Below are 26,360 nucleotides of genomic sequence, written 5' to 3'. Positions count from 1 at the left end.
TGGGAGGCTGAGGCAGGAGGATCACTTGAGCCCCAGGAGTTTGAGGTTGCTGTGAGCGAGGCTGACACTATGGCACTCACTCTAGCCTGGGCAACAGAGCGAGACTCTGTCACAAAAAAAAAAAAAAAAGTAATAATAAAACAGCATCCCTTGTCAAAATAAGGATAGAGATCCAAAAGTAGTTTTCAATGTAGGAGTGAGAAAAGTAGGAGATTCCATACCCCATGATTCTTATGCGGTCAAACGCTTGGGAACCCCTGGCCTAATGTCACCAGGTACCAAATGATCATGTTCAGGGGGTTCTGACACTAGCATTCTTGGAGTTTTCCTGCCCAATGGTTGTCCCAGTTCTGAAGTTTCATGTAACTTTACACACACCACTCCCAACAGCAGTTGGCACACTTATCCCAAGGACTTTTAGTGGGAACAACCGGTCTTCCAGCACAGAGGACCTTTTTCTTCCAAAAAAAGGACGGGGGAGAGTAGTCTGAATTGGGTTATGAGGCCCCCGTGCGGGTGCCTCACCTCAGCCATTGAACTCACTTCGCTGGCCGTGAGTCTGTTCCAAGCTCTGGCTAAGGAGGCATCCGCCGGGCCCCTCCGCAAGGGCGGGGTCCACGGCATCTCCTGCCCAGTCTGCCCTCGCGCAGAGCCCCGTTCTCTGGGAACTCACCTCCCCGAAACTCAGGGAGAGCCCTGTTAGGGCTGCTGCTGGCCCTAGTCTCAGACCTTCCCAAGGGACATGAGGGTGGAGTGACGTGACGCACTCAGCTCGTGGCCCCACTGATGAGCTTCCCTCCGCCCTATGAGAAAAAGTTTTTACCCCGAATTTATAAGGTTCCCAAATCTAAAGACATTTTTCCATTATGGTGATTTCCCACAATACATAGCGACATGCAAATATATCAGAGTGTCCCTCCCCGGTCCTATACGGGCGTCAACTCGCCAGGGCGCACGCGCACTGTGTTTCTCGCCTGTGACTGGGCCCGCGATTCCTCTGAGCGGGTTGATGACGTCAGCTCCGGTGCTTCATGGCGCCTCGGCGGAGGACCAGGGAGCGCAGGACGCGAGGTTCGGGGCGCATTGTTGGGGGGCAGAATGCTGGGGTTGAGGCGTCGGGAAAGGAACAGTACTGCCTATACTGGCCTTTTCACCTTTCCAGCTCCCCATGACCTGCACTTGGCTACCGAACTAGTTTTGGTGCTAAACTTTTGAAATTTCGATTTTTCAGAGCTGTTTGGATTACGGAATTGTGGATAAAGACTTGTGGGCCTGTAACAACTAGTGTGCCAGTTCTGTTGCTAATACCTAATGTCATCCAATTGAAAAAATTAATTATAAGGTGCACTATTATTTTACATAACTCAAAGGAACGATAAGCGCTTCCAATTAAACTATAATTCACTATTTATATGTCACACATTGTAAGATGTAACCCAATTCCAGAGACAGTAAAATGAGAGTCTTAAGAATTGTTGAGTTATAGTACTCTATGTGTTATGTTCTAAAAAGCATAGGTCCACCCTATAAATTAGATACTGTTGTTTGTCATCCTCTGGATTTTACACTTGGGGCAACTGAGGTACAAAGAAAGCAAATAACTTCTCCAAGTTTCCACAGCTAGAAGAAACAGAGCTGGATTCTAAACTAGGCACAGACTCTAGTTTCTACTAACCATTATCTCATACAGCCTCAGGTATGAGGTAGGTATTGGGGGCATTGGTTCACAAGTACACAGAAGAGATCAGCAGGCTATGAGATTCATGCCTCTGGCTATAAATTTACAAGAGCCCTGGGACTCCCTTTTATTTGGCTAGAATGTAGCAATTTAGGAAGGCTTATTCAGACCATTGCCAAGAGTAGTGATGTGGTAGTTATTGTTTCTTTGTAAACTTACAAGACCATCTTAAACCATTTTTTTCCCATTTATTTTTTTATTTGTATGTATTTATACAGTACAAGTGCATTTTGCTACATTGACATATTACATGTGGTGAAGTCAGGAACTTCATTCAATGCATACATCACTGAAGCAACTCACAGTGTACCCAGCAAGCCACTTCCCATCAAACACCGCCTCCACTCCCACAAGTCTCCATTATCCATCGTTGCACACTCTGCTTCCATGTGTGCACATTATTTAGCTCGCACTTACACATTTACAAGTGAGAGCATGTGGTATTTGTCTATCTGAGTTGTTAAACCATTTCTTTAAAAGATTTTCAAGGGAGGATCATATTCAGTGTGTCCCCATTCTTTGCTCATTGTTCTTTCGCTTAGCTTCTATAGCATTAAATGAAACCAAGAAAGCTAATAATGGCAACACAGCTCCAGAAGATCCTCCTCCTGCTAAGAAAACTCGAAAATGCCGGAGGCAGGAGGTGAAAAAGATGCCTGTGGTGGGAGGAAAGGCTAACAAGGAGAAGACAGAAGACAAGCAAGGTGGTAGGTCAGGGAGGACCTGGGTCAGCAAGAGGGTCTGTGGTAGGGGTGGGGGTGATATCTTGTTTTACGTTTTATTTCTTCCTTCCTTGAGAATATAATTAATTAATTTCTCTATTCTCTGGGCATACCACAAGACTAATCTACTTTCTTGAATCTTCATTTTCATTTATTTGAGACAGCTTGAGACCTAGGCAGAAGACTAGGATTGCTTGGGAAAGGCATAGTGAATTATGACAGGTTTCTGTCTAACCACAACAGCTGCTTTTGATTCTTATACAGTAGTACATATCTGTCTTTCCTCAGAATCTGTGAAGGCCTTGCTGTTAAAGGGCAAAGCGCCTGTGGACCCAGAGTGTACAGCCAAGGTCGGGAAGGTAAGAGACTTTGGAGCTGATTCTCAGTCCATTGATTTCTCAGAGAGCGCTGTTCTTTTGTTACTAGGACTCCTGCCTGGGACGTTGTTAATAATTCATTTTAGGAATCCTCTCCAAAATATTGTTGGTGATTAATTTTTTCCAAGGCTGAGGGGTGGGAGTGGAAGGGTTTAGGGTTTATAATCAGGGTGTTTTTAACATGGTTACCTTTTGGAGTTGCTGTGAGTCTTCTGCACCTTATTCTCTTTTTCAGCCAGAAAATGGTATTGTTAAGGGAGAACTGTTTTCTTGTTCTAAAGAGAAACTGTATCCTGGAATGGCATGAGTTATTGAGGAATGAGGATACAATTTGAGTAATACAAAAGAAAGGCTGCTTCTGGAGCAGGTTTCCTTTAACTCAGAGTCTTTTGTGTTTCTGTAATTAGAAAAAGGCAGCATATTTTCGTTACAGTAATGACAGGCTGTGTGTAGAAAATATGTTTGCAATTCTTTCCCTGGGAAGTAGATGTTGATGGTGCTAGAGAATGACAACTTGAGACATAGGAAAATTTGGAGCCTCACTATACCAATGTCACTTTTTTTTTCTCTCTAGGCTCATGTGTATTGTGAAGGAAAGGATGTCTATGATGTCATGCTAAATCAGGTAAGAGGAGGAGCCATTCTGTTCATGGGAATTTCTTCTTGATAATTACTGGTGATCAATTTGCCCAGCTCTCTAATTCTAAAATACCTTTTATTAGCCACTTACAATTAAACACCTGAGTGCTCAGCACTAGAGCATTCTTATCTGATAACAAAGTCCTCTATGAGAAGCAGATCTTTTTGCAAATTTCATGTCATTTGTTGAACTTGTGAATTTTCTGTTGATATCCTTTTGCACATTTTCTAATAGGTTGTTGGTCTTTTTCTTACTGGCTTTGAGGAACTTCATATACTACAGACAATAGCCTTTTGTCTGCAATATAAATTACTTATATATTCTCCAGATTTGTCATTTGCCTTTGGTTTTTTGTTATGGTATACTTTTTACTCACATTGACGTTTTTAAGTTTTTTGTAGTTATATTTATTTAAATTTTTACTTAACCTTTTTCTTGTTAATTTTTGTGGTTTTGAATAGATAATACAGTTACCTAGTGAATATATTTCCTGGATATCACTTCAAATCTGAATTTTTTATACAACATATATAATTGTAACTAGTATTCCTTTGTTACTACTTCTACTTAAAATATCATGAGCAGATAGAAAGTATCGTAAGGCTTCTTTTTGTTCTAACATCCAATGACTTTATGATGTGAACAAGCAGGTAGTAGAATTAGGAAGGGGCAACATGCTTAATAAAGAGTGCTTCAATATCCAGGGCTCAGCCTTATAGCATTAGCACTCTCTTCACTCTGAGTTACCTACAGATATCTCCTTTTACATACTGGTCATGGTCTCTCTGAGTGTCTCCAAGTAAGGTCAGGTTAGGTATGGCACAGATGTGGCAGTGGTTGCTGCATATCCTTTGTCCCCTCCCAACATTGTCCTTCTCTCAGCTTATTGTCAAATTTCTGCAGCTAACAAACCAAAGCTATAAATAGGACTATGAAAGAGTAAGTCATCTAAACAAGTGTGCATAGTGGTTATAGACCTTTGGAGCATCAAAATTGTCTTCATTTGGAAAATAATTATTAGGAGTGGATTGGGAGCTAGAAAACACAGAAAAATATGTATGGAGGGAGCTGAGGTGGGAAAAAAAAACAGGAGGAACCAATCAATACAGGATATTTGAGGTTGGATGGAGGGTTTTAGGAAGCTTCCAGGTTCCCACTTTAATTCCTCAGAATCCAAAGTTTAATATACAAACCGTATTCCTGTTTTACATCCCTACCGTTATAAGAATGGAATTTTCTTGCCTCTTGCTAAGCTCTTCCTTATGGAAATTATTGACACCTGTGACCAAGGACGAGTTATTGGTTTATGTGACTTCCATTTGCAAAACTCTCTCCTTTTTTGTTCATTTTTCTCATCATAGACCAATCTCCAGTTCAACAACAACAAGTACTATCTGATTCAGTTGTTAGAAGATGATGCCCAGAGGAACTTCAGTGTTTGGATGAGATGGGGCCGAGGTAATGACTTTTATTATGATTTTATGAGTTGTCATTGAGAAAGCCAGAGGCAGCTTAGCAAGTAGCCAACAGATCCTCTGGTTTTAAATCACGTAAATAGAGGCTCTGAAGGCTCGGAGGGACTTAGTAATATAGTCCAGCTTCTTGAAATTGGGAAATGGCAGGCATCCTCATTAGGAAGTTCTCATTGGAAAAACTAAGAGCAGCCCATTGAGGTTGAGCACCCTTCTGCAGTTGGGCTGCTAGTAGTGCTCATAGACTCTGGCAGTTAGCAGGTAACTTGTACCAACGTGATCAGTTCTCTAAGTGCTTTGACCTTTTCTCTTTTCCCTTTTCTGCCCTTTCATCCAATATTAAGCAGTGAGATCTTAGAGAGCTGGCTCATTACTATTAGGGAACTATTCTTGGGTTGGAGGACAGAGAACCATCTTATGTGTGGCATTTGCTTTGCAGTTGGGAAAATGGGGCAGCACAGCTTGGTGGCTTGTTCAGGCAACCTCAGCAAGGCCAAGGAAATCTTTCAGAAGAAGTGAGTGCTAAAAAATGAGTACAAAAACATACTCTCTTCTTAGATGTATCTTCTTTAAGATTTTTATAAGTGTTATTTGGCCTAAATGTTAATGTCTTTCTATTCTGATACTCTGTGATAGGAACACCAAACTACGGGGGGGTAAAAGAAAAAAAAAACACCAAACTACATCCTTATTTAGTAATTACATCAAACTATAAACTTGAAATTGACTAAAAACAGAAGAATTTAATATATTTAACACAAGACCAACAAATTTAGGAGATTTGGGAATTTAGGAGACTCTCCATCATAGGGTGGAGAGTATTCAGCTGGAGTTTTTAAAACTTTTACTATGGTATGGATGAAGAAATTTCTGGAGTCTTTGGGAACATGTTTCTTTCAGGGAAAGGGATTGGATAGATAATCTTTTGTATAAAATTTTAACAGCTTTTGTGGTGTTTTTGAGCCTTTGGGAAGCCTGAGGGTCCTTTTTTCCCATTTTTTATTTGCTTTGTTTCCAGAGCTTTTTTGTCCATTTGGTGTCCTAATTTAGAATCCAGATTTATGGAAAGTTGGTATGTAAAGGAGCTCTGTGGTAGGAAACACATTTATTTTTTGGAGATTTTCTGTCTAAGGAACCAATTATAAGTCCATCCCTAGTAGTAGACCTTTATTTATAAGGTTTTCTCACCACCTTGGGCTCTACAGATTCCTGGACAAAACCAAAAACAATTGGGAGGATCGTGAGAAGTTTGAAAAGGTGCCTGGAAAATATGATATGCTACAGATGGACTATGCTACCAATACTCAGGTAAACTCTGACTGTACCTTTGTAGGGAAAGCTGTTTCTTCTTAACCAGGGCAAAGGGTAGCAGGATGGCTTAGATCAGTCCTAGACCAGAACAGACTTGGATGTCTTGAGTCATTGCTGTTTCTCACAGCAGGTATAACTCTCACTGATTTGTAATCTCAAAGGGACAGTAAGAATGAAGATAGAATGTGCCTTTCTAGTCTCTGTTATTTGCTAAGGTTCTTATAAAATCTTAGGCCCTATTTCCAGAAGTTTCATGTTATGGATGAAAAGAGGAGTAATAAAAAAGCTAACTGATTTAACTACATTTAAAGTTGTCTTCGCTTCTCGTTATATAACACAGTAAAAAAATTAATTTTGACAAACTGAGGTATGCCAAGATGCCGAAACTGTCCTGAAAACTGTCATATGTCCAAAGAATGGAGAAGTCTCAGTCTTTTTCAGATGAAAAGATTTGAGACATAATAGTATGTAAAGAATCTCTCCCTACTTAATGACATCATGAGGAGGGCCTTTTAGACTTATTGAGTGTCTAACTGTGGGAGGCAGAACCAATACAGTTGACTCTCTGTATCCATGGGCTCCACATCGTGGATTCAACCAACTGCAGATCACAAATATTTGAAAAAAAGGAAATTGCTTCTGTACTGAACTTACACAGACTTTTTTCTTGTTACTATTCCCCAAACAATACAGTGTAACAACTTCACATGGCATTTACATTGTATTAGGTATTATAAGTGATCTAGAGGTGTTTTTGTTTGTTTGTTTGTTTGTTTGTTTGGCTATAGGGTGAAGACGAATCAAAAAAAGAGGTATCTCTTAAATCTCCCTTGAAACCAGAGTCACAGCTAGATCTTCGGGTACAGGAGCTGATAGAGTTGATTTGTAATGTCCAGGCCATGGAAGAGATGATGATAGAAATGAAGTATAATACCAAGAAGGCCCCACTTGGTAGGACTTCAGATTCTGTTCTGAATTCTCTCTTCATCCCTACTTCCTTTAATGGAATATTTCATCACCAACATAATTTAAAGCTTGCTGATAGTACTGAAAGAAGAAAATGGGATTTGGGGTGAGAGGTTGTGTAGGGGGAGGAGGAACTATTTTGAAAGTTGAAAGGTGACAGTCTTTTGGGGCAGGGATGTAAGTACACTTTATAGGATGGAACCCTAATTTGTAGTATGATATCTGGCAGGGAAGTTGACAGTGGCACAAATCAAGGCAGGTTACCAGTCTCTGAAGAAGATTGAGGATTGTATTCGGGCTGGTCAGCATGGACGAGCTCTCACGGAAGCATGCAATGAATTCTATACCAGAATCCCACATGACTTTGGGTAAGGCCTGTGCTGTTACTTCACTTTATTCTTTTAACCATACACATCCCCTGTATCAGTTAGCAGCAATAATCTTTTTTTTTTTTAACCAGAGTATGTTGTCTATGAAGCAACTATAATCTTTTAATTCTTTTATTATATTATTTTATTTTATTTTTTTGAGACAGAGTCTCGCTCTGTCACCTTGAGTAGAATGCAGTTGCATCATCATAGTTCACTGCAACCTCAAACTCCTGGGCTCAAGCAATCCTCCTGCATCAGCCTCCCGATTAGCTGGGGCTATAGGCGAGCACCATGACACCCGACTAATTTTTCTATTTTTAGTAGAGACGTGGTCTCACTCTTGCTCAGGCTGGTTTTGAACTACTGAGCTCAAGCAGTCCTGCTTCCTTGGCCTCCCAGAGTGCTAGGATTACAGGCATGAGCCACCATGCCCAGCCTTAGTTCTTTTATTTTTAAGGAAATAATCATCTTGAATAGATACAGAGTCAAAATGATTTCTAGATAGCTTATTTAACTAGCTTACAAATACACGTTGCAATCTCCTGGCCTGATTATAGCCATAGTTTCTGACCAAGTGTAAGTTACCAACTCAAGTGAGAATGGGTCTAGATATTCAACCAAGTAAAACACCATCAGGCATATCACCCCTTTTTCCTATTCTTTTAGGTGACTGTAACTACACTAACACCATTGTTGTGAACTCAAATGATACTTTTAAAAAATTTTTTTTTAATTTAAATAATTATTTTTTTATGGAAGGCTTCACGAATTTGTGTGTCATCCTTGCACAGGGGCCATGCTAATTTTCTTTATATTGTTCCAATTTTAGTATATATGCTGTCATAGCAAACGCTCGGTGATATTACATATTTAAAATACACTTTGTTTTTGTTGAGACTTATTAATGTTAATATGGTTAATATGGCTTATTTAAAAAAGGATCTCCACCCAGGAGTTTGAGGTTGCAGTGAGCTATGATGATGTCACTGAACTCTAGCGTGGGCAACAGAGTGAGACCTTGTCTCAAAAATATAAAATAAGGGCCGGGCACAGTGGCTCACGCCTGTAATCCTAGCACTATGGGAGGCCGAGGCGGGTGGATCGCTCGAGGTCAGGAGTTCGAGACCAGCCTGAGCAAGACCCCGTCTCTACTAAAAATAGAAATAAAAAAAAATTATCCAGACAACTAAAAATATAAAAATAGAAAAAATTAGCCGGGCATGGTGGCGCATGCCTGTAGTCCCAGCTACTCGGGAGGCGGAGGTAGTAGGATCGCTTAAGCCCAGGAGTTTGAGGTTGCTGTGAGCTAGGCTGACGCCACAGCACTCACTCTAGCCCGGGCAACAAAGCGAGACTCTGTCTCAAAAAAAAAAAAAAAAAAAAAAAAAAAAAAATATATATATATATATATATATATATATATATATATATATATATATATATATATATATATATATATATATATATATATATATATATAAATAAAATAAGGCCGGGCACGGTGGCTCACACCTGTAATCCTAGCACTCTGGGAGGCCAAGGTGGGAGGATCACTCAAGGTCAGGAGTTCGATACCAGCCTGAGCAAGAGCGAGACCCCATCTCTACTAAAAATAGAAAGAAATTAGCTGGACAACTAAAAATATATATAGAAAAATCGGGCATGGTGGCTCATGCCTATAGTCCCAGCTACTCGGGAGGCTGAGGCAGTAGGATTGCTTGAGCCCAGGAGTTTGAGGTTGCTGTGAGCTAGGCTGACACCATGGCACTCTAGTCCGGGCAACAGAGTGAGACTCTGTCTCAAAAAAAAAAAAAAAATTATATATATATATATATATATAAACAAAAATAATATGGCCAGGCGCAGTGGCTCATGCTTGTAATCCTAGCAGTTTGGGGGGCCAAGGCAGGAGGCTCGCCTGAGCTCAGGAGTTCAAGACCAGCCTGAGCAAGAGCAAGACCCTGTCTCTACTAAAAATAGAAAAATTAGCTGGGTGCCATGGCATACATCTGTAGTCCCAGCTACTTCAGAGGCTGAGGCAGGAGGATGACTTGAGCCCAGGACTTGGAGATTGCAGTGATGCCTCTGCACTTGACCTGGGGTGACAGAGTGAGACTAATAAATCAAATAAAAATCTCATAAAAAAAAATTTCAACTCTAGTCCCAAGTGTCAAAATCTACACAGTTTGTTTTATCCTACTCAGAGTATACATTAATGTTTAATATTCCTTTTGGAATATTTGGAAGTTAAAATCTCTTTACAGATCTCTCTTTCTCTCTCAGATGGAATACCTCAGTTTCTTACACCTGTTTTCTGAAGGACCTATCTTTCATCTCTGATTTTTAGTCATGTGCCTTTTAGCAACACATCAGAGAGCTCATTATGGTTTATATCTTTGTCCTTAGACTCCGTACTCCTCCACTAATCCAGACAGAGAAAGAACTGTCAGAAAAAGTACAACTACTAGAGGTGAGATATGTATGGATTGGGAAGTATTAAATCTTTTATCCTAGGTTCCTTCCATGTTGATTCTGTATCTCATCTTCTCAGGCTTTGGGAGACATTGAAATTGCCATTAAGCTGGTGAAAACAGAGCTGCAAAGCCCAGAACACCCATTGGACCAACACTATAGAAACCTGCATTGTGCCTTGCACCCTCTAGATCACAAAAGTTATGAGTTCAAAGTAAGAAAAATGATCATTTATTTTCCTACTCTTATACCCTTAAGAGCTACCTCCCCCATCCCACTATTCTGACTTCTTTAAGAGCAAATTGTCTAATAGGGCAGAATTTTTATTTACAAGGAATTTGGAAGGGTAGAGCCCATTCTAACTGCCTTGTGAGACCATTTGGGAGCAGACATGTCTGCCACATTATACCAGAAGCCCTGAGGACTCTGTTATAGAGTCTACATTGCCCATTTTTTCCCTTATTTTTCACAGGTGATTTCCCAGTACCTACAATCTACCCACGCTCCCACACACAGTGACTATACCATGACTTTGCTGGATGTTTTTGAAGTAGAGAAGGAGGGTGAGAAAGAAGCCTTCAGAGAGGACCTTGATAACAGGTCTGAGTCTAGCTTTGGGTTTGGGAAGACGTTCCTTGCCTGAAGTACAGTTATAGAACTTATAAGACAAGGGTGGCAGAGGAAGGCGTTGACTTATGCTTGCGCCATATATTAATATTTGTAGGAGAGCAACGGAGTACAGTAATAAATAATGACTTTTCCTTAGGATGCTGCTATGGCATGGTTCCAGGCTGAGCAACTGGGTGGGAATCCTGAGCCGTGGGCTTCGAGTTGCCCCCCCTGAGGCTCCCATCACAGGTTACATGGTGAGTAAAATTGAACTGTAGGAGGAGCACAAGGGAAAAAGATGCAGTAATGTTCTCAGTCCTTAGGTGGTAACCCTTTCCAAGAATTAAACTGGCTCATCTCTTACTGTGTCCTTCTTTGTTTCAATTCCTAAAGATATCTCTTCTTTTCCTCAGAAGGAGAGATTCACAGGTGCTTCTACCCTCTCTGGAACAGAATTGTGAGGGGAAATGGAGAAGGGTCTATATTATGTTTAAGAGAATGGAAAAACAGGGTCAGTGGTTTGAGCCTTCTTTCTAACACAATGGGTTAAAAGCTGACCTTGGTGTTTATTTATACATTTCAGTTTGGAAAAGGAATCTACTTTGCTGACATGTCTTCCAAGAGTGCCAATTACTGCTTTGCCTCTCACCTAAAAAATACAGGACTACTGCTCTTGTCAGAGGTGAGGCAGGAACACGTCAGTATTCTCTAGTTTATTATTAATTGCTATTTTCTCCAGTGAGAAAAGTTGGACCCCAAAACCAAGAGGTTCACCTAAGATAGGTGGGGAGGGGAAGCCAAGTGCTATTTTCATTGCATTGGATTCCTGCTGACGTAGGGGAGGAAAGTACTGATGGAATCTGTTTGGCTTTAGAGCCATCTAATTCTCAGTAGGATGTGGGCATTCAAAGATCTTTTGCTTTGCAGGTAGCCCTAGGTCAGTGTAATGAGCTACTAGAAGCCAATCCTAAGGCAGAAGGATTGCTTCAGGGCAAACACAGCACCAAGGGCCTGGGCAAGATGGCTCCCAGTCCTGGCCGCTTCATCACCCTGTAAGTACTCACAACCAGGACAGCTAGAAGACTCCTTTTGGCCAGATGAGACTTTTTACTTTCTCCATTCCAACTTCTGAACCAGAGGCTATATTGACACACTCTCTTCCTTTTGGCAGGAATGGGAGTACAGTGCCCTTAGGACCAGCAAGTGACACAGGAATTCTGAATCCAGAGGGTTATACCCTCAACTACAATGAATATATTGTCTATAATCCCAACCAGGTCCGTATGCGATACCTTCTAAAGGTTCAGTTCAATTTCCTGCAGCTATGGTGAATGTTGATGTTAAATAACCTAGAGAAGATCTGATCTTCAAGCAAGAAAATAAGCAGCGTGGTACTTTTGAATTTTGTAATATTTTATGTAATAAAAATGGAACAAATTGACCATTAGCTTCTTTGGGCTTTACTTCTCCAAGCACATATTTCTTCTGACATTAGTATATCTTCATTTCTAGGACAGAAAGTACCCATTGGCTGGGCATGGTGGCTCAACGCCTGTAATCCTAGCACTCTGCAAGGCTGAAGAGGAAGGTTTACTTGAGCTCAGGAGTTCAAGACCAGCCTGAGTAAGAGCAAGACCCTGTCTACTAAAATGGAAAAAATTAGCTGGGCCCTGTGGTGCTTGCCTGTAGCCTCAGCTATTCAGGAGGCTGAGGCAGGAGGATTGCTTGAGCCCAGGAGTTGGAGGCTGCAGTGAGCTACGATGATGCCACTGCACTTTACCCAGGGTGACAGAGTGAGACTGTCTCAGGAAAAAAAAGGAAAATTGTCAAAACCATAAGTTCTGGAAAAAAACAAGAAAAGGAAATTATTGAACCCCCCTCCCCCTGCTTCATATTTAAAAAAAAAGTTTTGAGACAGAGGTCTCACTGTGTTGCCTGGGCTAGAGTGCTGTGGTGTCAGCCTAGCTCACAGCAACCTCAAACTCGGGCTCAAGCAATCCTCCTGCCTCAGCCTCCCGAGTAGCTGGGACTACAGGCATGCGCCACCATGCCTGGCTAATTTTTTCTATATATATTTTTAGTTGTCCAGCTAATTTCTTTCTATTAGTAGAGACGGGGTCTCACTCTTGCTCAGGCTGGTCTCGAACTCCTGACCTTGAGTGATCCTCCCGCCTCGGCCTCCCAGAGAGCTAGGATTATAGGCGTGAGCTACCACGCCTGGCCTTAAAAATTTTTTTAATTAAAAAAGAAAGTACTCATTGCTCTGTGTATCCCACAGCTAGCTGCAGGTTACTCAGGATCCTGTTCTGAGTAGCTTCTGTGCATTGAGGGACACTGTTAAGGGCTAGTGCCTTTCTCCATTGGATTCAATTTTTCTGCAAACTGGAATTTGTTAGGTATTATTGCAGGAAGGGTAGAGGCAACAAAGGCTGAGTTCCTTTCTTTCCCCTTCAGATCTTCTTGCTTGCCTTTTTCCCATTTATCAACTGCAAACTAGGTCTCCTACCACTTAACATCCTAGGACTCATCAGATGTCCAAAAATCTGGGAAGCCCTTGGAGGACTGCCACTGAGCTGAAATATATCTTGAGGAGGAAAGGAGAGGAGTAGAATGACTTTTTACATGCCCTGCTCCATCTAAGAAGTACTAAAGTCCAGGTCAAATCCAAAGCCTTCCTGATTATGTTTAAACACAACACAGCTAAATGTAACAAACGTCCTTAAATAATGGTGAAGTTTGTTTAAATGAAAACAGCCTGTAACTTTCTAGAAACCAGATTATCAATACCTATCAAAATTTAAAATGTATATACCCTTTGACGTAAAACTTACAGATGTACATGTTTACATAGATGATGCCACTATAGCATTGGTGTACATGAAAAGATCTCTAGATAAGGAACTAGTCCAATATATCTACTCATTGAAGTACTTATGCCGCTATTAAAACTGAAGAAGACTTTACATACTTTTCAAAAAAATAAGAGGGGAATACTTCATAAACTCATTCTACAAGGCAATACAAACCCAAACCAGATAAAGATATTATGAGATCAGAGACCACTATCTCTTAAAAATATAATTTCAGGGGGAGAGACAGGGTGAACAACAACAAAAAAATTAGAATTGCAAAAATAAAAATAGAACCAAGCTTAATCCAGTAACATATATAGAGGATTATATACCAACCTGTAAGGTCACAGGTTGGTTCAACATGAAAACAAATGTTGGGCAAAAATCACATGGCTATCTTAGATGCAGAAAAACCATTTAGCAAAAGGTAACACCTTTTCATAATAAAAAAAAAGTTTAACTAGGAATGGAAGGGCATTTCCTCAACTTGATAAAGAACATCTATGAGAAACATAATGGTGAAAGATTGAAGGCTTACCCCTATGATCAGGAATAAGACCAGGATTTCCACTCCCACCACTTCCATTTAACATTACACTAGAGATTCTAGCTGTGGTAATTAAGCGAGAAAAAAAAATCCATCATATTGAAAAGGAGGTAAAACTGTATTAGCAAATTATGTGATCTCATAAAGCCCAAAACAAAACCAGCCTGGGCAACATAGCAAGACCCGTCCCTACAAAAAAAAAAAAAAAATTAACTGGGCATGGTAGCACACACCTGTAGTACCAGTTACTTGGGCAGCCGAGGCAGGAAGATCTCTTGAGCCCAAGAGTTCCAGATTACAGTGAGCTATGATGTCGCCACTGCACTCCAGCCTGGGTGACAGAGCGAGACTCCGTCTCTTAATTAAAAAAAATAAAAAGCCCTAAAGAATACACACAAAAAAAATAATTAGAGCTAACAAGTTCAGCAAGATTGCAGGATACAAGATCAATCTACAAAAATCAATTGTAATTGTATACACTAGTGAAGAATCTGAAAAGGAAATTAAGAAAACAATTCCATTTACAATAGCATCAAAAAGAAGAAAATACTTAGGGATAGGTTTAACTAAAGAAGTACAATCTTTTACACTGAAAACTATAAAACAGTCTTGAAAAATTCAAGACCTAAATAAATGGAAAGACATGTTCACGGATTGGAAGGTTTAATATGACAATACTCCCCAAAGCAACCTACAAATTCAATACAATTCCTATCAAAATTCCAGTTGCCTTTTTTGCAGAAATGGCCAAGACAAACCTAAAATGTATAAGGAATTACAAAAGGATCATGAATAGTAAAAACGATCTTGAAAAAGCTTTAGTAATCAAGACAATATGATATTGGCATAGGATAGACATGCGGATCAATAGTATAGAATTGACAGTCCAGAAATAAACCTAAACATATATGGTCAACTGGTTTTCAACAGGGTGCCAAAATCATTCAATGGGGGAAAGAATAGCCTCTTCAACAAATGGTGGTAGGACAACTTGGATATCCACATGCAAAGTAATAAATCTGGACCACTAACACAGTTTATGCAAAAACTAAATGTATCAAAGACCTAAATGTAAGAGTTAAAACCATAAAACTCTTAGAAAACATAGGGGAGGCCAGGCACTCAGCCCTGTAACCCTAGCACTTTGGGAGGCCGAGGTGGGAGGAACACTTGAGGCCAGGATCTCGAGACCAGCCTGAGTACAAGCGAGTTCCTGTCTCTACAAAAACTAGAAAAATTAGCCAGGCATGGGGGCATGCACCTATAGTCCCAGCTACTTGGGAGGCTGAGGCAGGAGGATCGCTTGAGCCCAGGAGTTTGAAGTTGCAGTGAGCTAATGATGATGCCACTACACTCCAGCCCAGGCAACCAAGTGAGACCCTGTCTCAAAAAATTAAATAAATAAATAAAAATTAAAAGACAACCCAATAAAAACAAGCAAAGGATTTGAATAGACATTTACACAAAGAAGAAATACAAATGGCCAATAAGTACATGAAAAGATGCTCCACATCATTAGACATCAGGGAAACACAAATCAAAACTACAATGAGATACCACTTCATACCCACTAGCATGACTAGAAGCAAAAAGACCAACAAGTGTTGGCAAACATGGACAAATCAGAACATTCACACATTGCTGGTGATAATGTAAAGTGGTGCAGGTGCTTTGGAGAACAGTTTGGCAGTTCCTCAAATAGTTAAACAGTTATGAACCTAGCAATTCTACTCCTAAGTATATAACTAAGAGAATGGAAAAAAAAGTTTACACAAAAACTTGTATGTGAATGTTAACAGCAACAATATTTATAATAGCCCAGAATTAGAAACAACCCAAATGTCCATCAACTAATAAATAGATAAACAAAATGTGGTATGTATGCATGATGGATATGTCCACTATCTTGATTATGGTGATAATTTTACTGGTGTATACATAGGTCAAACTTTATCAAATTGTACATTTTAAATATGTACAGTTTACTGCATGTCAATTATACCTCAAGCTGCAAAAACAACAAAAAACAAGAAACAAAAAAATGTGATATATGCATACAATGGAATATTATTCAGCCATCCTTGCTTCAGCAGCACAAATACTAAAATTAGAACAAAACAGAAAAGATTAGCATGGCCCCTGCACAAGGATGATGTGCAATTTGTGAAGCTTTTCACTTTTTTTTTTACAAAGAAAACAGATCAAAAAGAGCATAAAAATGGAGTGAAGTACTGATACATGTTCTAACATGGATGAACCTTGAAAATGTTATTGTAAGTGAAAGAAGCCACACAAAAAGTCACATATTGTATAATTCCATTTATTTGAAATGTCCAGAATAGGCAAATCTGTAGAGACAGAAAGTAGATTAGTGGTTGACAGTGGCTGGAGGGAGAGGAGAGAGGGGCATCATTGCTAATGGGTTCAAGGTTTCCTGCTGGGGTGATGAAAATGTTTTCGAATTAGTGTTAATGGTTGCACAACCTTGTGACTATACTAAAACCACTGAATTGTACACTTTAAAAGGGTAAAAATGAACTGTATCTCAATAAAAATACCAAGTTTTGTGATATAAGTATATATTCTTCCTATATAAATATTGGCTAAAAAAGGTTGCATTGAAGTATACATACTATGAGGTTTGAGTACTAAAATTCAAGAAGCTCCCAAAGAGTAAATAAATGAGTCTATACTGATAAAAGTAAATGATTGAATAAATAAATAAAAAGGAATAAAATTTCTTTCAGAAGAATTTCTATTAATAAATGTTGAAGGGCTGAGGGAAAAGAGAATCACGACTAGAAAACCAGTCATCGCTGCAGTTAAGGTCATGGACAAATGGTAAAATTAGTTAGTAAAACAGGATACTTGCATAGCCTCAAAAAACCTACCTTAAAATGTATTCATTGCTGTGGTGATTTTAACATGTGATCACAAATTCTTTGATGCCTCTCTCTTCTGGAAGTTTAATTCTCTTCCCCTGAGTATGGGCTGGACTTAGTGACTTGCTTCTAACAGAGTATGGAAAAGGTACAGTAAAAAGTAAAACCTGGCAAATATCACATTACTCTTAAAAGTGATCAAGTAACATTAATTAACATCGCCAGTAATAAGTCATGTTGATGATGACACATTCCCCCAATAGGATGCAACAAGAAGAGCACATCATCTCTTGCATTCTTCCCTTAAATCCAGTTTTAGTCTATTCGTGAAAAAACAGCAGACAAAACCAAATTGAGGAACATTCTATAAAACACCTGACCAGTACTCTTTAAAAGTGTCAAGGTTATAGAAAGATGGAAAAACTGTCACAGTTGGAAAAGACTGAGGACACTGAAGAGGTGGCAGTATTAGACCGGGCAGCAAGAGGGGACTGGGCTACTTTTCCCTCTGTTCACACAGGTTTCCCTTCCACCCCACTTCCTCGAAGTGCTGACTGGGTAGTGTGACCAGAGAAAGGTGGATGTTAAATAAATGGAGCAATTTCTTCATTGGCTGTGGGCTCGACACATGATGACTAAATGCAATATGGGATCCTGAACTGGATCCTGGAACAAAATAAGGACATTCGTGGGAAAACTGGGAAAAATCAAAATCATGTCTGTACTTTAGTTAATAATATTGTACAAACGTTAATTTCCTAGTTTTGATAAATGTAGCATGGTTATGGAAGGTGTTAACGTTACAGGAAGCTGGGTGAAGGGTATCTAGGAAAACTCTGTACTATCTTTGCAACTTTTCTGTAAATCTCAAATGATTATTTTTTTAAAAAAGGACTAAGAGGCATTCTAGTGAAAAAGCACTAACACAGGTTTTGGGGATATATCTGCATATTTGGTTCCTGGTTCTCCTTCCAGATACATAGTAAGATTACATTTCCCTCCCCTCTCCCTTGACATTAGGTGTGGCCATGTGACTTGCTTTTCTCATATTTATGAAATAGGAGTGGAAGCAATGTGTTTTATTTCTAGGTGGAAGATTTAAGAGCCAGCAGTTACTTGCCCCACAAAGCACAGATCTTTAAGTGTATGTGAAGTAGAACAAAGCCTCCTCACTGACCCTCACTGGGCAGGTGGCATGAGTAAGAAATAAATCTTCGCTATTTTAAGATGTTGAGATTTTGAGGTTGTTGCCATAGCATGACTTCGATATCCTAACCAATAAAGAAACACACCGATTGTCTTGGATGGAAAGATTAAGTATTTGAAAGAATATCAGTTTCACATGTATTTTTTGTTTTGAAAACTGAAAAATTGAGTCCAGATTTTATCTGACTAATTAAATATATACTAATAAAGAGAAAAAGTAATGAAGTGATACTTGTACTGTTGGATAACAAAAAGAATAATCAAGTTAGCAGTTATTGAACACTTACCATGTGTCAACTACTGTTCTAAGTGAACCCTTGGCTACTGAAGACATTTCCTTCTTCCTTAATCCTTACAAAGAAAGGGCCTGAGGGAATTTTTCTCCCATAGAATTCTAGAAAAATAAGAAAGTTCTAGAACTTTTAAGAGGATCGGAGTCCATGGATACCGTATGATTGTTCCACATTTCAACTAGTGTTAGTCTTTGTGAATTTCAATCTGAGAGTGATACACTTTTGTGATCTCTTCCAGGAATGCTAATTATGATATTGACTAATGCTTACAAGTCGAGTGGCTGCTGCCGCCCTGTCAGAGGTTGGGAGAACCAGAAGACCCATTTCGCTTTCAGGGCCTTGGCCTCTCACCTCCCATCTGGGCAGGTCCTTCTGAGAAGACAGCTGTTTCTGTGAGAGGAAGTTAGGATTGTCCCAGTTCTCTCCCAGTTCCTTCTAAATGCCCTGACGCATGATTGACTCATTCTTCCTTCCCTTATTCTTTCTTGGCCAGTTGAAAAGTCTTTAGCTCTCTATTCAAACAAGTGCTGGCCAACATCATTCTCGTTCCTCCTCCTGTCTGGAATGGTATCCAAGGGTCCGAGGGCCAGCAAGTAACACAAGAATTTGAAAGCCTAGTTTCAAAGACTAGCTACTAAAGATCTGGTTCATTTTCTTGCAGTTCTAGTAAGGAATGATGTTAAATTCGAAAAGAGACATATTAGAATATTCATATTCTTCCCTCTTGGTCCAAATCTACATGAGAACACAGGCAAGCCTGCACTTGAGATTTTCTGATACTTTATTTTTACAATTATTATGAAAGTAAAAAAAAAAAAAGTAGCTACTTGTATCTTCGAGCTTTGCATCTCTAGAGCAAGTGGTATCGCCTTTCCCCTGAGTAGTGTATCTTCATTCCCAGGACAGGAAGTACACATTGCCCTGCACGTCTCCCACGGCGAGCTGCAGGGCAGAGTTAGGACCCAGCCAAGGTTCCAGGCAGCTCACTGCCCCTTCGCATCGGAACAGGCCCAGCTACAATGGGAACAAAAATGGGGGAGGTGAGGGTTACAAGCCTCAAGCCTCCTTAATAACTTATTTTTCTCTCACATTAATACCTTTTACTTAAAAACAGTTAGTCACAGGTTATTGCCAAGAGGGATTGAAGAAAACAGAATTTTGATCCTTTGTCCTCTCTTACCGTAAATTTGCTCTCTTGCCACATCCATTTGGTCCCTCTTGTGCACACATGTGCACGTAAACACACACACACACACACACACACACTCTCTTACCAGCTGCATGTTAGGTCTCTCCCACAGTTTAACATCTCTGTCCTTTGAAGCTGTCACCAGCAACTCAGGCAGTACATGGAGGGCTGTGACAGAGCCCGAGTGAATCTCAAAGAGGAAGGGTAGAGAAGTATGGTGAGTTCCCGGAGGACCCTCCTCAATTAAGGAAGCATCAAAGTCTGCTGTGTCTGACCTAGAGCCTCTTCCCCTGTATTTGTGACCCTTCCCTCAAACTCACCTTCCTACGCTGCCGTGTCTTTAGTTGTGGGGTTGGTAGGCAGCTATCAATGCTGGACTCTGACTCCAAGCATTTTGATGGGTCTTTCCCTGGAGACTGGGTTTCAGGAATTTTTACTTTTTCCTGCCAGATGTTACCAGTGGTCCATTCTCCTTCCGGGCTGCATTTGGCCAGTTTCCAGAGCATCCCATCAGAGCTGGCACACAAAAATGAGGACTCTGCCATTTTAAGGACAGAATTAGAGCCAAGTTTCAGGACTCAAAGGATCCACCACACTCCCCTAGGCCATTTCCAGCCTCCTCAGGTCTTCCCATTACCACTCACCAGATTCAGGTTTGGCCTGAGTTATCGATATTAGGGTCCCACTAGGATTCTCTAAGTTCAGATCAAAGTCCAGGCTCTCTTCAAACTCTCCTGATTGTTTTTGCCTCTGCGAAAGGATAGGTAATTTTGTTTAGCCTACCCATATTACTCAATCCTGCCAGACAAAGCAATAGTTTTCTGCTCTGGGCTGGGCAGGACTTTTTTAAAATAAAACAAAACAAAACTATAACTTAGATACAGCAAAGTGCACAAATCTTAAATGTACACCTTGATGAATTTTACACATGCATACACCCACACAATCACCTCCAGATCAAGATGTAGACTATTTTTATCACCACAGAAAGCTGCTCTCCTGACCCTTTCCAGTCAACACCAGACCACCACTCCCAGAGTTCACCACATTTTGACTTCTATCACCATACATTAGTTTTGTTTGTTCTTGAACTTCATTTAAGTGAAATCATATCATATGTACTCCTTTGTGTCTGGCTTCTTTTGCTGAGCATATTATCTATGAGATATGTCTGTATTGTTCCATTCATCAGCATCCAGTATCACATTTGGTGGTTTTTTTTTTTTTTTTTTTTGGCCATGTAGCATTCCCTTTATAAATATTCCACAAATTATTAATACCAAACAACATTTGGGTTGTTTTAGATATGATGAATAAAGCTGCTATGAACATTCTTTTTTTTTTTTTTTCTTAAAAGCCAGTCAAATTTAGCAGTGGGGGGTTGTATACTAACTTTAGAGACACTAATGTAAATAAGTTCTGATAACGCACTACCATCAGACCAGCCGAACATTCTTGTACCTGTCTCTTGGAGAACATATGCACTCATTTCTCTTGGGAATGGAATAGTCATGAAAAGGCATTAGTAGGTAGCAGGTCAGGATTTAACAACCTTTCCAGAGACAAGGGGCTCCCAGGAACCTATATTTGAAGGGAACAGCTAGCTTTGGCATACCTAACCCAGTAAGTGTCGACTGTCTGTTAGGTTATTGCTAAGGATGATGACAGAGACAAGATACAGTCCTTGCCTTTACGATGCTAATCTCACAGTGACAAGACAAGAGGGACTTGGAAAAAGTACAATTGAGAAAACTCCTAGGTTTATGGGTTCCTATGACTTTTTAAAATAATAGAATCCTTTTTTTGTACCAATGAAATCTTACCTGGAAACCTAATATATAACGCCCTAAAGTAGAGCTGCTCCAGCTGAAGGAGGATAAGAGAATTTGGAGCCAACTGCCTTTCTCTTCCCCCTACCCTCCATCATGGGCCCCAAGGACAAAAAAGAAAAACACTGGTCCTAGACAAATGTTTGTTTTGTTTAACACATACCCAAACAGGACTTACCAAGAAAAAAAGAACTTCAGGGGCCCTAGGCTGCAGGACAAATACACCATACTCCTTGTGAGTAGACATCATCACATGATGTTCTGCATAGCTCTTCCTGGTTTATAAGAAAGGAAGAGTCTGAGCCTAGGACTTAAAGAAAGGAACACCTCTCTTTAAGACTCCAGTGTTTTCTTCTAAGTTAGAGTCAACCTCAGGGTAGCCACTAACCCACATTTCCGCTTTCTCCCGGCTCAGGAGGAAACAGCAATTTGGATCTTACCAGATTACAGATGGAGCATCCCCTGGCTTCATGTGCAGTAATTCCAAGTCCGCTTTGGCTAAGATGAGAGCGTGACCATCAGGGGCCAGGCCCAGACCTGTCAGCACCCCTAAGTCCTCCTGCAGGATTCGGTTCAGGTGGAGACTGTAGCTCAAAAAAGTACATGAACAGAGAAAGATCCGACTTTAGTCAACCTCTCTCAGGCTCCTCAGTCCCCCTTGAATTCCTCAGGAGTGAAGTATAAAGCAAAATGTATCACCTTCCCTGCAGATCCTGTTCCTCTTTCTGTTTTTCTTTCATTAGTATTCATCGTCACCATCCAGTTACTTGCTCAAACTAGAAATCTCTAACATTCTTGTCTTTTCCTTCCCTCTCTACCTCCAACTGATCAATAAGCCCTGTGGATTCAACCTACAACACAGACCCAAGTCTGTGTCTCTCCTTCTCATCTCCACTTCCCAGGTCAGGGCCCCCCTTACACATTTCCTGAGCTACAACAACAGCTATGAAAGTGGTCTCCTTCCCTTTAGTACCTCTTGACTACTATTCATCCTCCATACTGCCACCAGAGTTCTCTTTCTAAACTTCAGATCATTATTCCACTCAAAATTCTTAGCACTGTGTCCTCTACAGCCTGGCCCCAATTTACCTTTTCAATCCAATCCCCTCTCCTACCAGGAATCCAACGTCTGGCCTATCTATACACCCAGAATACACCACACACTCTCATGCCTCCATGCCTTCTGTAAATGCTCCTTCCTCTTCCTTGAAACACCTCCCTTCTCTTACAGGTCCACAAATCTGCTCACTCTTTAAGCCCAACCTGACATACCAACCCTTTCCTACAATTTCTCAAATTTTGAAGCTCTACAAATATGTATGTGTGTGTGTATGTGTGTCTTCATTACAGCACTAATCATTCCAAATACTGTTGATAGTTTAATTAAATGCACATTCCTCTAACTGTGAACTTCCTTAAAGAATAAATTTCATTTATATCTGGTTCACACTGCCTGGCCCAGAGCTTGCCATCAAGTAGGCATTTGAGTATTCATTTAAATTGACATGGCCAGAAGCAGAAAGTATAATAATTTCCCACTCAATAACCAGCAACCTATTGACCTAGTTCAGAAGCAGAAGTGGAGTGATTTGAGTAAAATCCCAGGGATAGGAGACTACCGTTCCTATCACATTAACCAGATGCCTTGCTTCACCTGAAATTTCTGGGTGATGAACCCTTCTGCAGTTCCACTTGCCACTCGCTGATTTTTTCATCAGCGCTGAGAGCAAAGAAGGTGCGTGCCGAGTACCAGATCAGAGCACTGATGCGGCCTGGAGCCTGGTGTACGCAACAGGTTCAGTTTAGCATTTCTGAGTAGCCAGGATTAACCTTCTCTCCCCTCTCAGGCATACATGCAACCTCCAACCCAAGCATGTACCATTAAATACCGAGCCGGGGCAGCATTCATCTGAAGAACCGAGGCTGCCCTGACTCACCTGTGCTGTGGCCACGGCCTTAGCTTCCTGCCACAAGATTAGTTCCCCAGCTTGATCTCCAGATACCACCACGGAACCATCCGGTGCCCAGGCCACAGCAGTGATGGCTGCAGAACTCCTCGGTTTACATGTGTCATCTGGGGAAGAAAGGAAGTGATTCACTGGGAGCTGGGCTACTGCAGAGATATAAGAAGAGATATCAGGCTTCCCTCGACACTCTTTGTCGCAGTAACACAACCCTCTTTCATACCTTGCCTCTCTCCATGCCTCACTCACCTGCTTCCTTAGGAACCTGCCAGAGCCGTACAGAGCCATCCTCTGAGGTGGACAGCAGGAGGCCTGAGGTTTCTGAAACAGCAGCTGCGTTGACTGAGCCACTATGTCCCAGGAGGGTGTGTGTTTGGTACACCTAGGAGGAAGGGATAAGGATGGCCTGTGGGGGTGGACACAGCAGAAGGTTGTCCCACATGCCTTCCCCTTCTTCCCCCACCCCAGTCCTCACAGGGAACTCACCAAGAGTGGATGCCACAACCGTGTGGCCCCATCCAGTCCAGCAGTCACCACCAGAAGCTCTGCCCCAGCCTGTCCAGCTTATAAGACACAGAGACTGAGTTGGAAAAAGGGAAGAAGCCGGGGAGAAGGGGAGAGGCCGTGGGGAAGGGGAGGTGGCCAACATTCACTACCTGCACGGGGCTCCAGGGCCGCTGCACAGTGGCTGACGGGTCCTGAGTGAGCAGGGATGCTGGTCAGCTCCACGCCCTGCTGGTCCCACACTTTCAAGGTCCCATCCCGGCCCACAGACACCACGTGCTCCTCCTGTCCCCAGAGCACAGGATGAGAGCAGGGTCATACCCATCAGGACACAGGAAGTAGGACTCCCTCCACAGAGGTGTGGGCTGGGTGTCAGAGGCTTGGAAGGTGTCAAAGAGTGACAAGAACTCAGGAACAGTGGGGTTGGGTGGCTCAGGACTGCAGTCCTGCCTTGGAGTCATGACACTGTTTTCATGTTCCCCTCTCTTTCTCCCTACACCAACCCTCAGCCTTAAAACCATAATCCAATCCCAAATGTTTCATTCTTTATACTCCTTTTGCCTTTGGGGTTAGATACCCAGTGTATCTGGTCTCTCAAAGGCCCCTAGCCCTCCCACAGAGCCCGCTGAGCTCTCCATTGCCTTCTTACCACGGCCACCACGGCGCTCACAGCACTCTGATGACCCAGGAACTGACCAAGCCGCTGTCCTGACTGTGGGTCCCAGAGCCCCAGAGAACCATCACTGGAACAGGAGATCTGCAGAGCCAGAAGTTAGAGGAATGGGATTATCAGCATCCCTCCAGCATTTTTGTATGTTCACAATGTGGGGTAGAGGGCAGTAAGCCTTGTGAATAACAGCATGGGCTCTGCTAGGCTCAAATCCTAGCTGCACCATTCCTTACCTTGTGATCTGGAGCAAGTATCTCCCTCTTAGCCTTCGGTTTGTCAACTATTTAATGAGGATAATGACAGTGTACCTATCTGATATTGTTGCTGTGGGGCTCCCTGCATCTATATGAAGGACTTACCATGCTGCCTGGCACACAGTGAGCATGTAATAAATAGTAGCTCTTATCCTTGTTATTAACATAATATCAGTCAACAGACCCAGATAAAGGTAAAAATTCTGCAGTGCCAAGGAAAGATCTGGCTGCCTAGAAGGCAGGGGTAGGATAGACTATGACAGATCTATTCAACTGATATTCACTCCTTTCTCCTCTCTTTCTGAGGATGTGCGGACTCTGCATTGGGAAACTAGGCTTCATCAACCCTGAGTGCGTAACTTGAGACTCACGGTGTGCCTTAGGATCAAAGAAATCACAGCAATACCTTCTACCTGCAGGGCCAGGGCATCTCAAGCCTTAGCGAGGCAGTACTGTGTTCTTGTTAAGAGCATCGGCTTTCTTATCAGAAAGTTCACTTGCTCAGCTTTATCACTGACATGACCTTGAAAATGTCCTTATTCTATCTGAGCTCAATTGCCTTGCCTGTGAAACAGAAATGAAAGTAGTATCTACTTTACAGGGTGTTGTAAAGATTGAGAGGCAATTTATGCAAAGAGCTCAGTTCAATGCCTGGCACATATTAAGTGCTCAATAAATGTTAGCTATTACTATTATTAATGGGTACCAGAAAAAGGATGAGATGGGGAGTGTTGTCTTCCCCAGGAACCCTGCTGGGCTCTGTGCCACCCCTACCTCTTCACTCACCAGTAGGTTGTCTTTGGTCCAGGCACAGCCAGTGACCCAGTCACGGTGACAGGAAGGGAAGGAGCGAATCAAAACAGGGGCTTTGGGTGTCCTCACGTCCCAGCAGAGGAGACTCTGGATGGGCCCAAGGAGAGGGAGCAGTCAAGGACCATGGGAGGGAGAAGGGAACACCAGGGCCATTTCAGGCAAGAAGTTTCAAGGAAAGAGGGAACGTAAGGAAGCACAGGTAGACAGAGCCACAGGAGATGTGGCAAAGCAAAAAGCAGGAGGAAGCAATGGGAACTGGGAGTCTAGGAACCAGAGGGGCTGTGGGCCCGGGAGTTGCACCCTTCTGCAGCTCACCCGATCCCTGCCCCCAGTGGCCAGGCTTTCTCCATCAGGGCTGAAGCTGCAGCAGCTCACAGGGCCCTCATGTCCCCGGAGCTCAGTACCACGGGGAAAGTGTTCGGCCTCGTGTGACAGCATCAGCAACTGCTTCGGCCACAGCCGTACCGTGAAGTCCTCTGCATTGCAAAGAGAGGGAAAGGAAGGAAGGCTTCCTGAAAGAGGAATCCAGACAGGCTGTGTAGGACACCAAAGACAAAGGCAATCCTGGGGGCTGAGAGTGACATCTGAGGACACAGCCCCAAGGGAAGGAGGGAGGGAGGAGGTGAGTCACAGGCCATGGAGAGGCCCAGGACAAGGGTCAGTCATCATGTGAGCACAC

At 41.8% G+C, this 26,360-nt stretch overlaps 2 protein-coding genes and 2 non-coding genes across 6 annotated transcripts in view; 2 read left to right on the top strand and 2 right to left on the bottom strand.

Moving 5' to 3' along the window:
- Positions 1-972: 972 nt before the first annotated feature.
- On the top strand, positions 973-12,119 carry PARP2 (poly(ADP-ribose) polymerase 2). Of its 3 annotated transcripts, none has more exons than XM_045527362.1 (16): positions 973-1,071; positions 2,281-2,442; positions 2,749-2,819; positions 3,412-3,462; positions 4,839-4,935; positions 5,389-5,464; positions 6,155-6,257; positions 7,049-7,211; positions 7,456-7,594; positions 10,004-10,067; positions 10,149-10,283; positions 10,542-10,669; positions 10,836-10,935; positions 11,262-11,360; positions 11,606-11,730; positions 11,850-12,119. In XM_045527362.1, the coding sequence occupies exons 1-16, from the start codon at positions 1,032-1,034 to the stop codon at positions 12,007-12,009; spliced, it is 1,713 nt and encodes a 570-aa protein (XP_045383318.1). In that variant the 5' UTR covers positions 973-1,031; the 3' UTR covers positions 12,010-12,119. The 3 variants fall into 3 exon arrangements, with proteins under 3 accessions (XP_045383318.1, XP_045383308.1, XP_045383326.1); XM_045527352.1 differs by having other exon boundaries at positions 974-1,071; positions 2,281-2,445; XM_045527370.1 differs by having other exon boundaries at positions 1,007-1,071; positions 2,290-2,445.
- LOC123631171 lies at positions 8,344-8,446 on the bottom strand. Its single transcript, XR_006733040.1, has one exon. It is a non-coding gene; the product is annotated as a U6 spliceosomal RNA (small nuclear RNA).
- A 4,039-nt stretch (positions 12,120-16,158) lies between the features above and the next one.
- LOC123631154 lies at positions 16,159-16,260 on the top strand. The gene has a single exon (XR_006733023.1). It is a non-coding gene; the product is annotated as a U6 spliceosomal RNA (small nuclear RNA).
- Positions 16,261-19,221: 2,961 nt separating this feature from the next.
- Positions 19,222-26,360, bottom strand: part of TEP1 (telomerase associated protein 1) — a 36,326-nt gene continuing 29,187 nt past the window's right edge. Inside the window, exons 42-55 of the mRNA XM_045527341.1 lie at positions 25,997-26,157; positions 25,655-25,768; positions 24,594-24,701; positions 24,097-24,229; positions 23,927-24,003; positions 23,690-23,822; positions 23,414-23,550; positions 23,131-23,255; positions 21,917-22,060; positions 21,655-21,751; positions 20,292-20,397; positions 19,968-20,185; positions 19,733-19,837; positions 19,222-19,472 (exon numbers count right to left, since the gene is read on the bottom strand). Of these exons, the coding sequence (XP_045383297.1) occupies positions 19,350-19,472; positions 19,733-19,837; positions 19,968-20,185; positions 20,292-20,397; positions 21,655-21,751; positions 21,917-22,060; positions 23,131-23,255; positions 23,414-23,550; positions 23,690-23,822; positions 23,927-24,003; positions 24,097-24,229; positions 24,594-24,701; positions 25,655-25,768; positions 25,997-26,157 (1,781 nt within the window). The 3' untranslated portion in view covers positions 19,222-19,349. The remainder of the gene's footprint in view (positions 19,473-19,732; positions 19,838-19,967; positions 20,186-20,291; positions 20,398-21,654; positions 21,752-21,916; positions 22,061-23,130; positions 23,256-23,413; positions 23,551-23,689; positions 23,823-23,926; positions 24,004-24,096; positions 24,230-24,593; positions 24,702-25,654; positions 25,769-25,996; positions 26,158-26,360) is intronic.

Source organism: Lemur catta, chromosome 1, assembly GCF_020740605.2.
Source record: "Lemur catta isolate mLemCat1 chromosome 1, mLemCat1.pri, whole genome shotgun sequence".
NCBI classification, from domain to species: domain Eukaryota; kingdom Metazoa; phylum Chordata; class Mammalia; order Primates; family Lemuridae; genus Lemur; species Lemur catta.
Note: the sequence above shows the minus strand (reverse complement) of the source record. Positions and strands in the feature narration are given on the sequence as shown.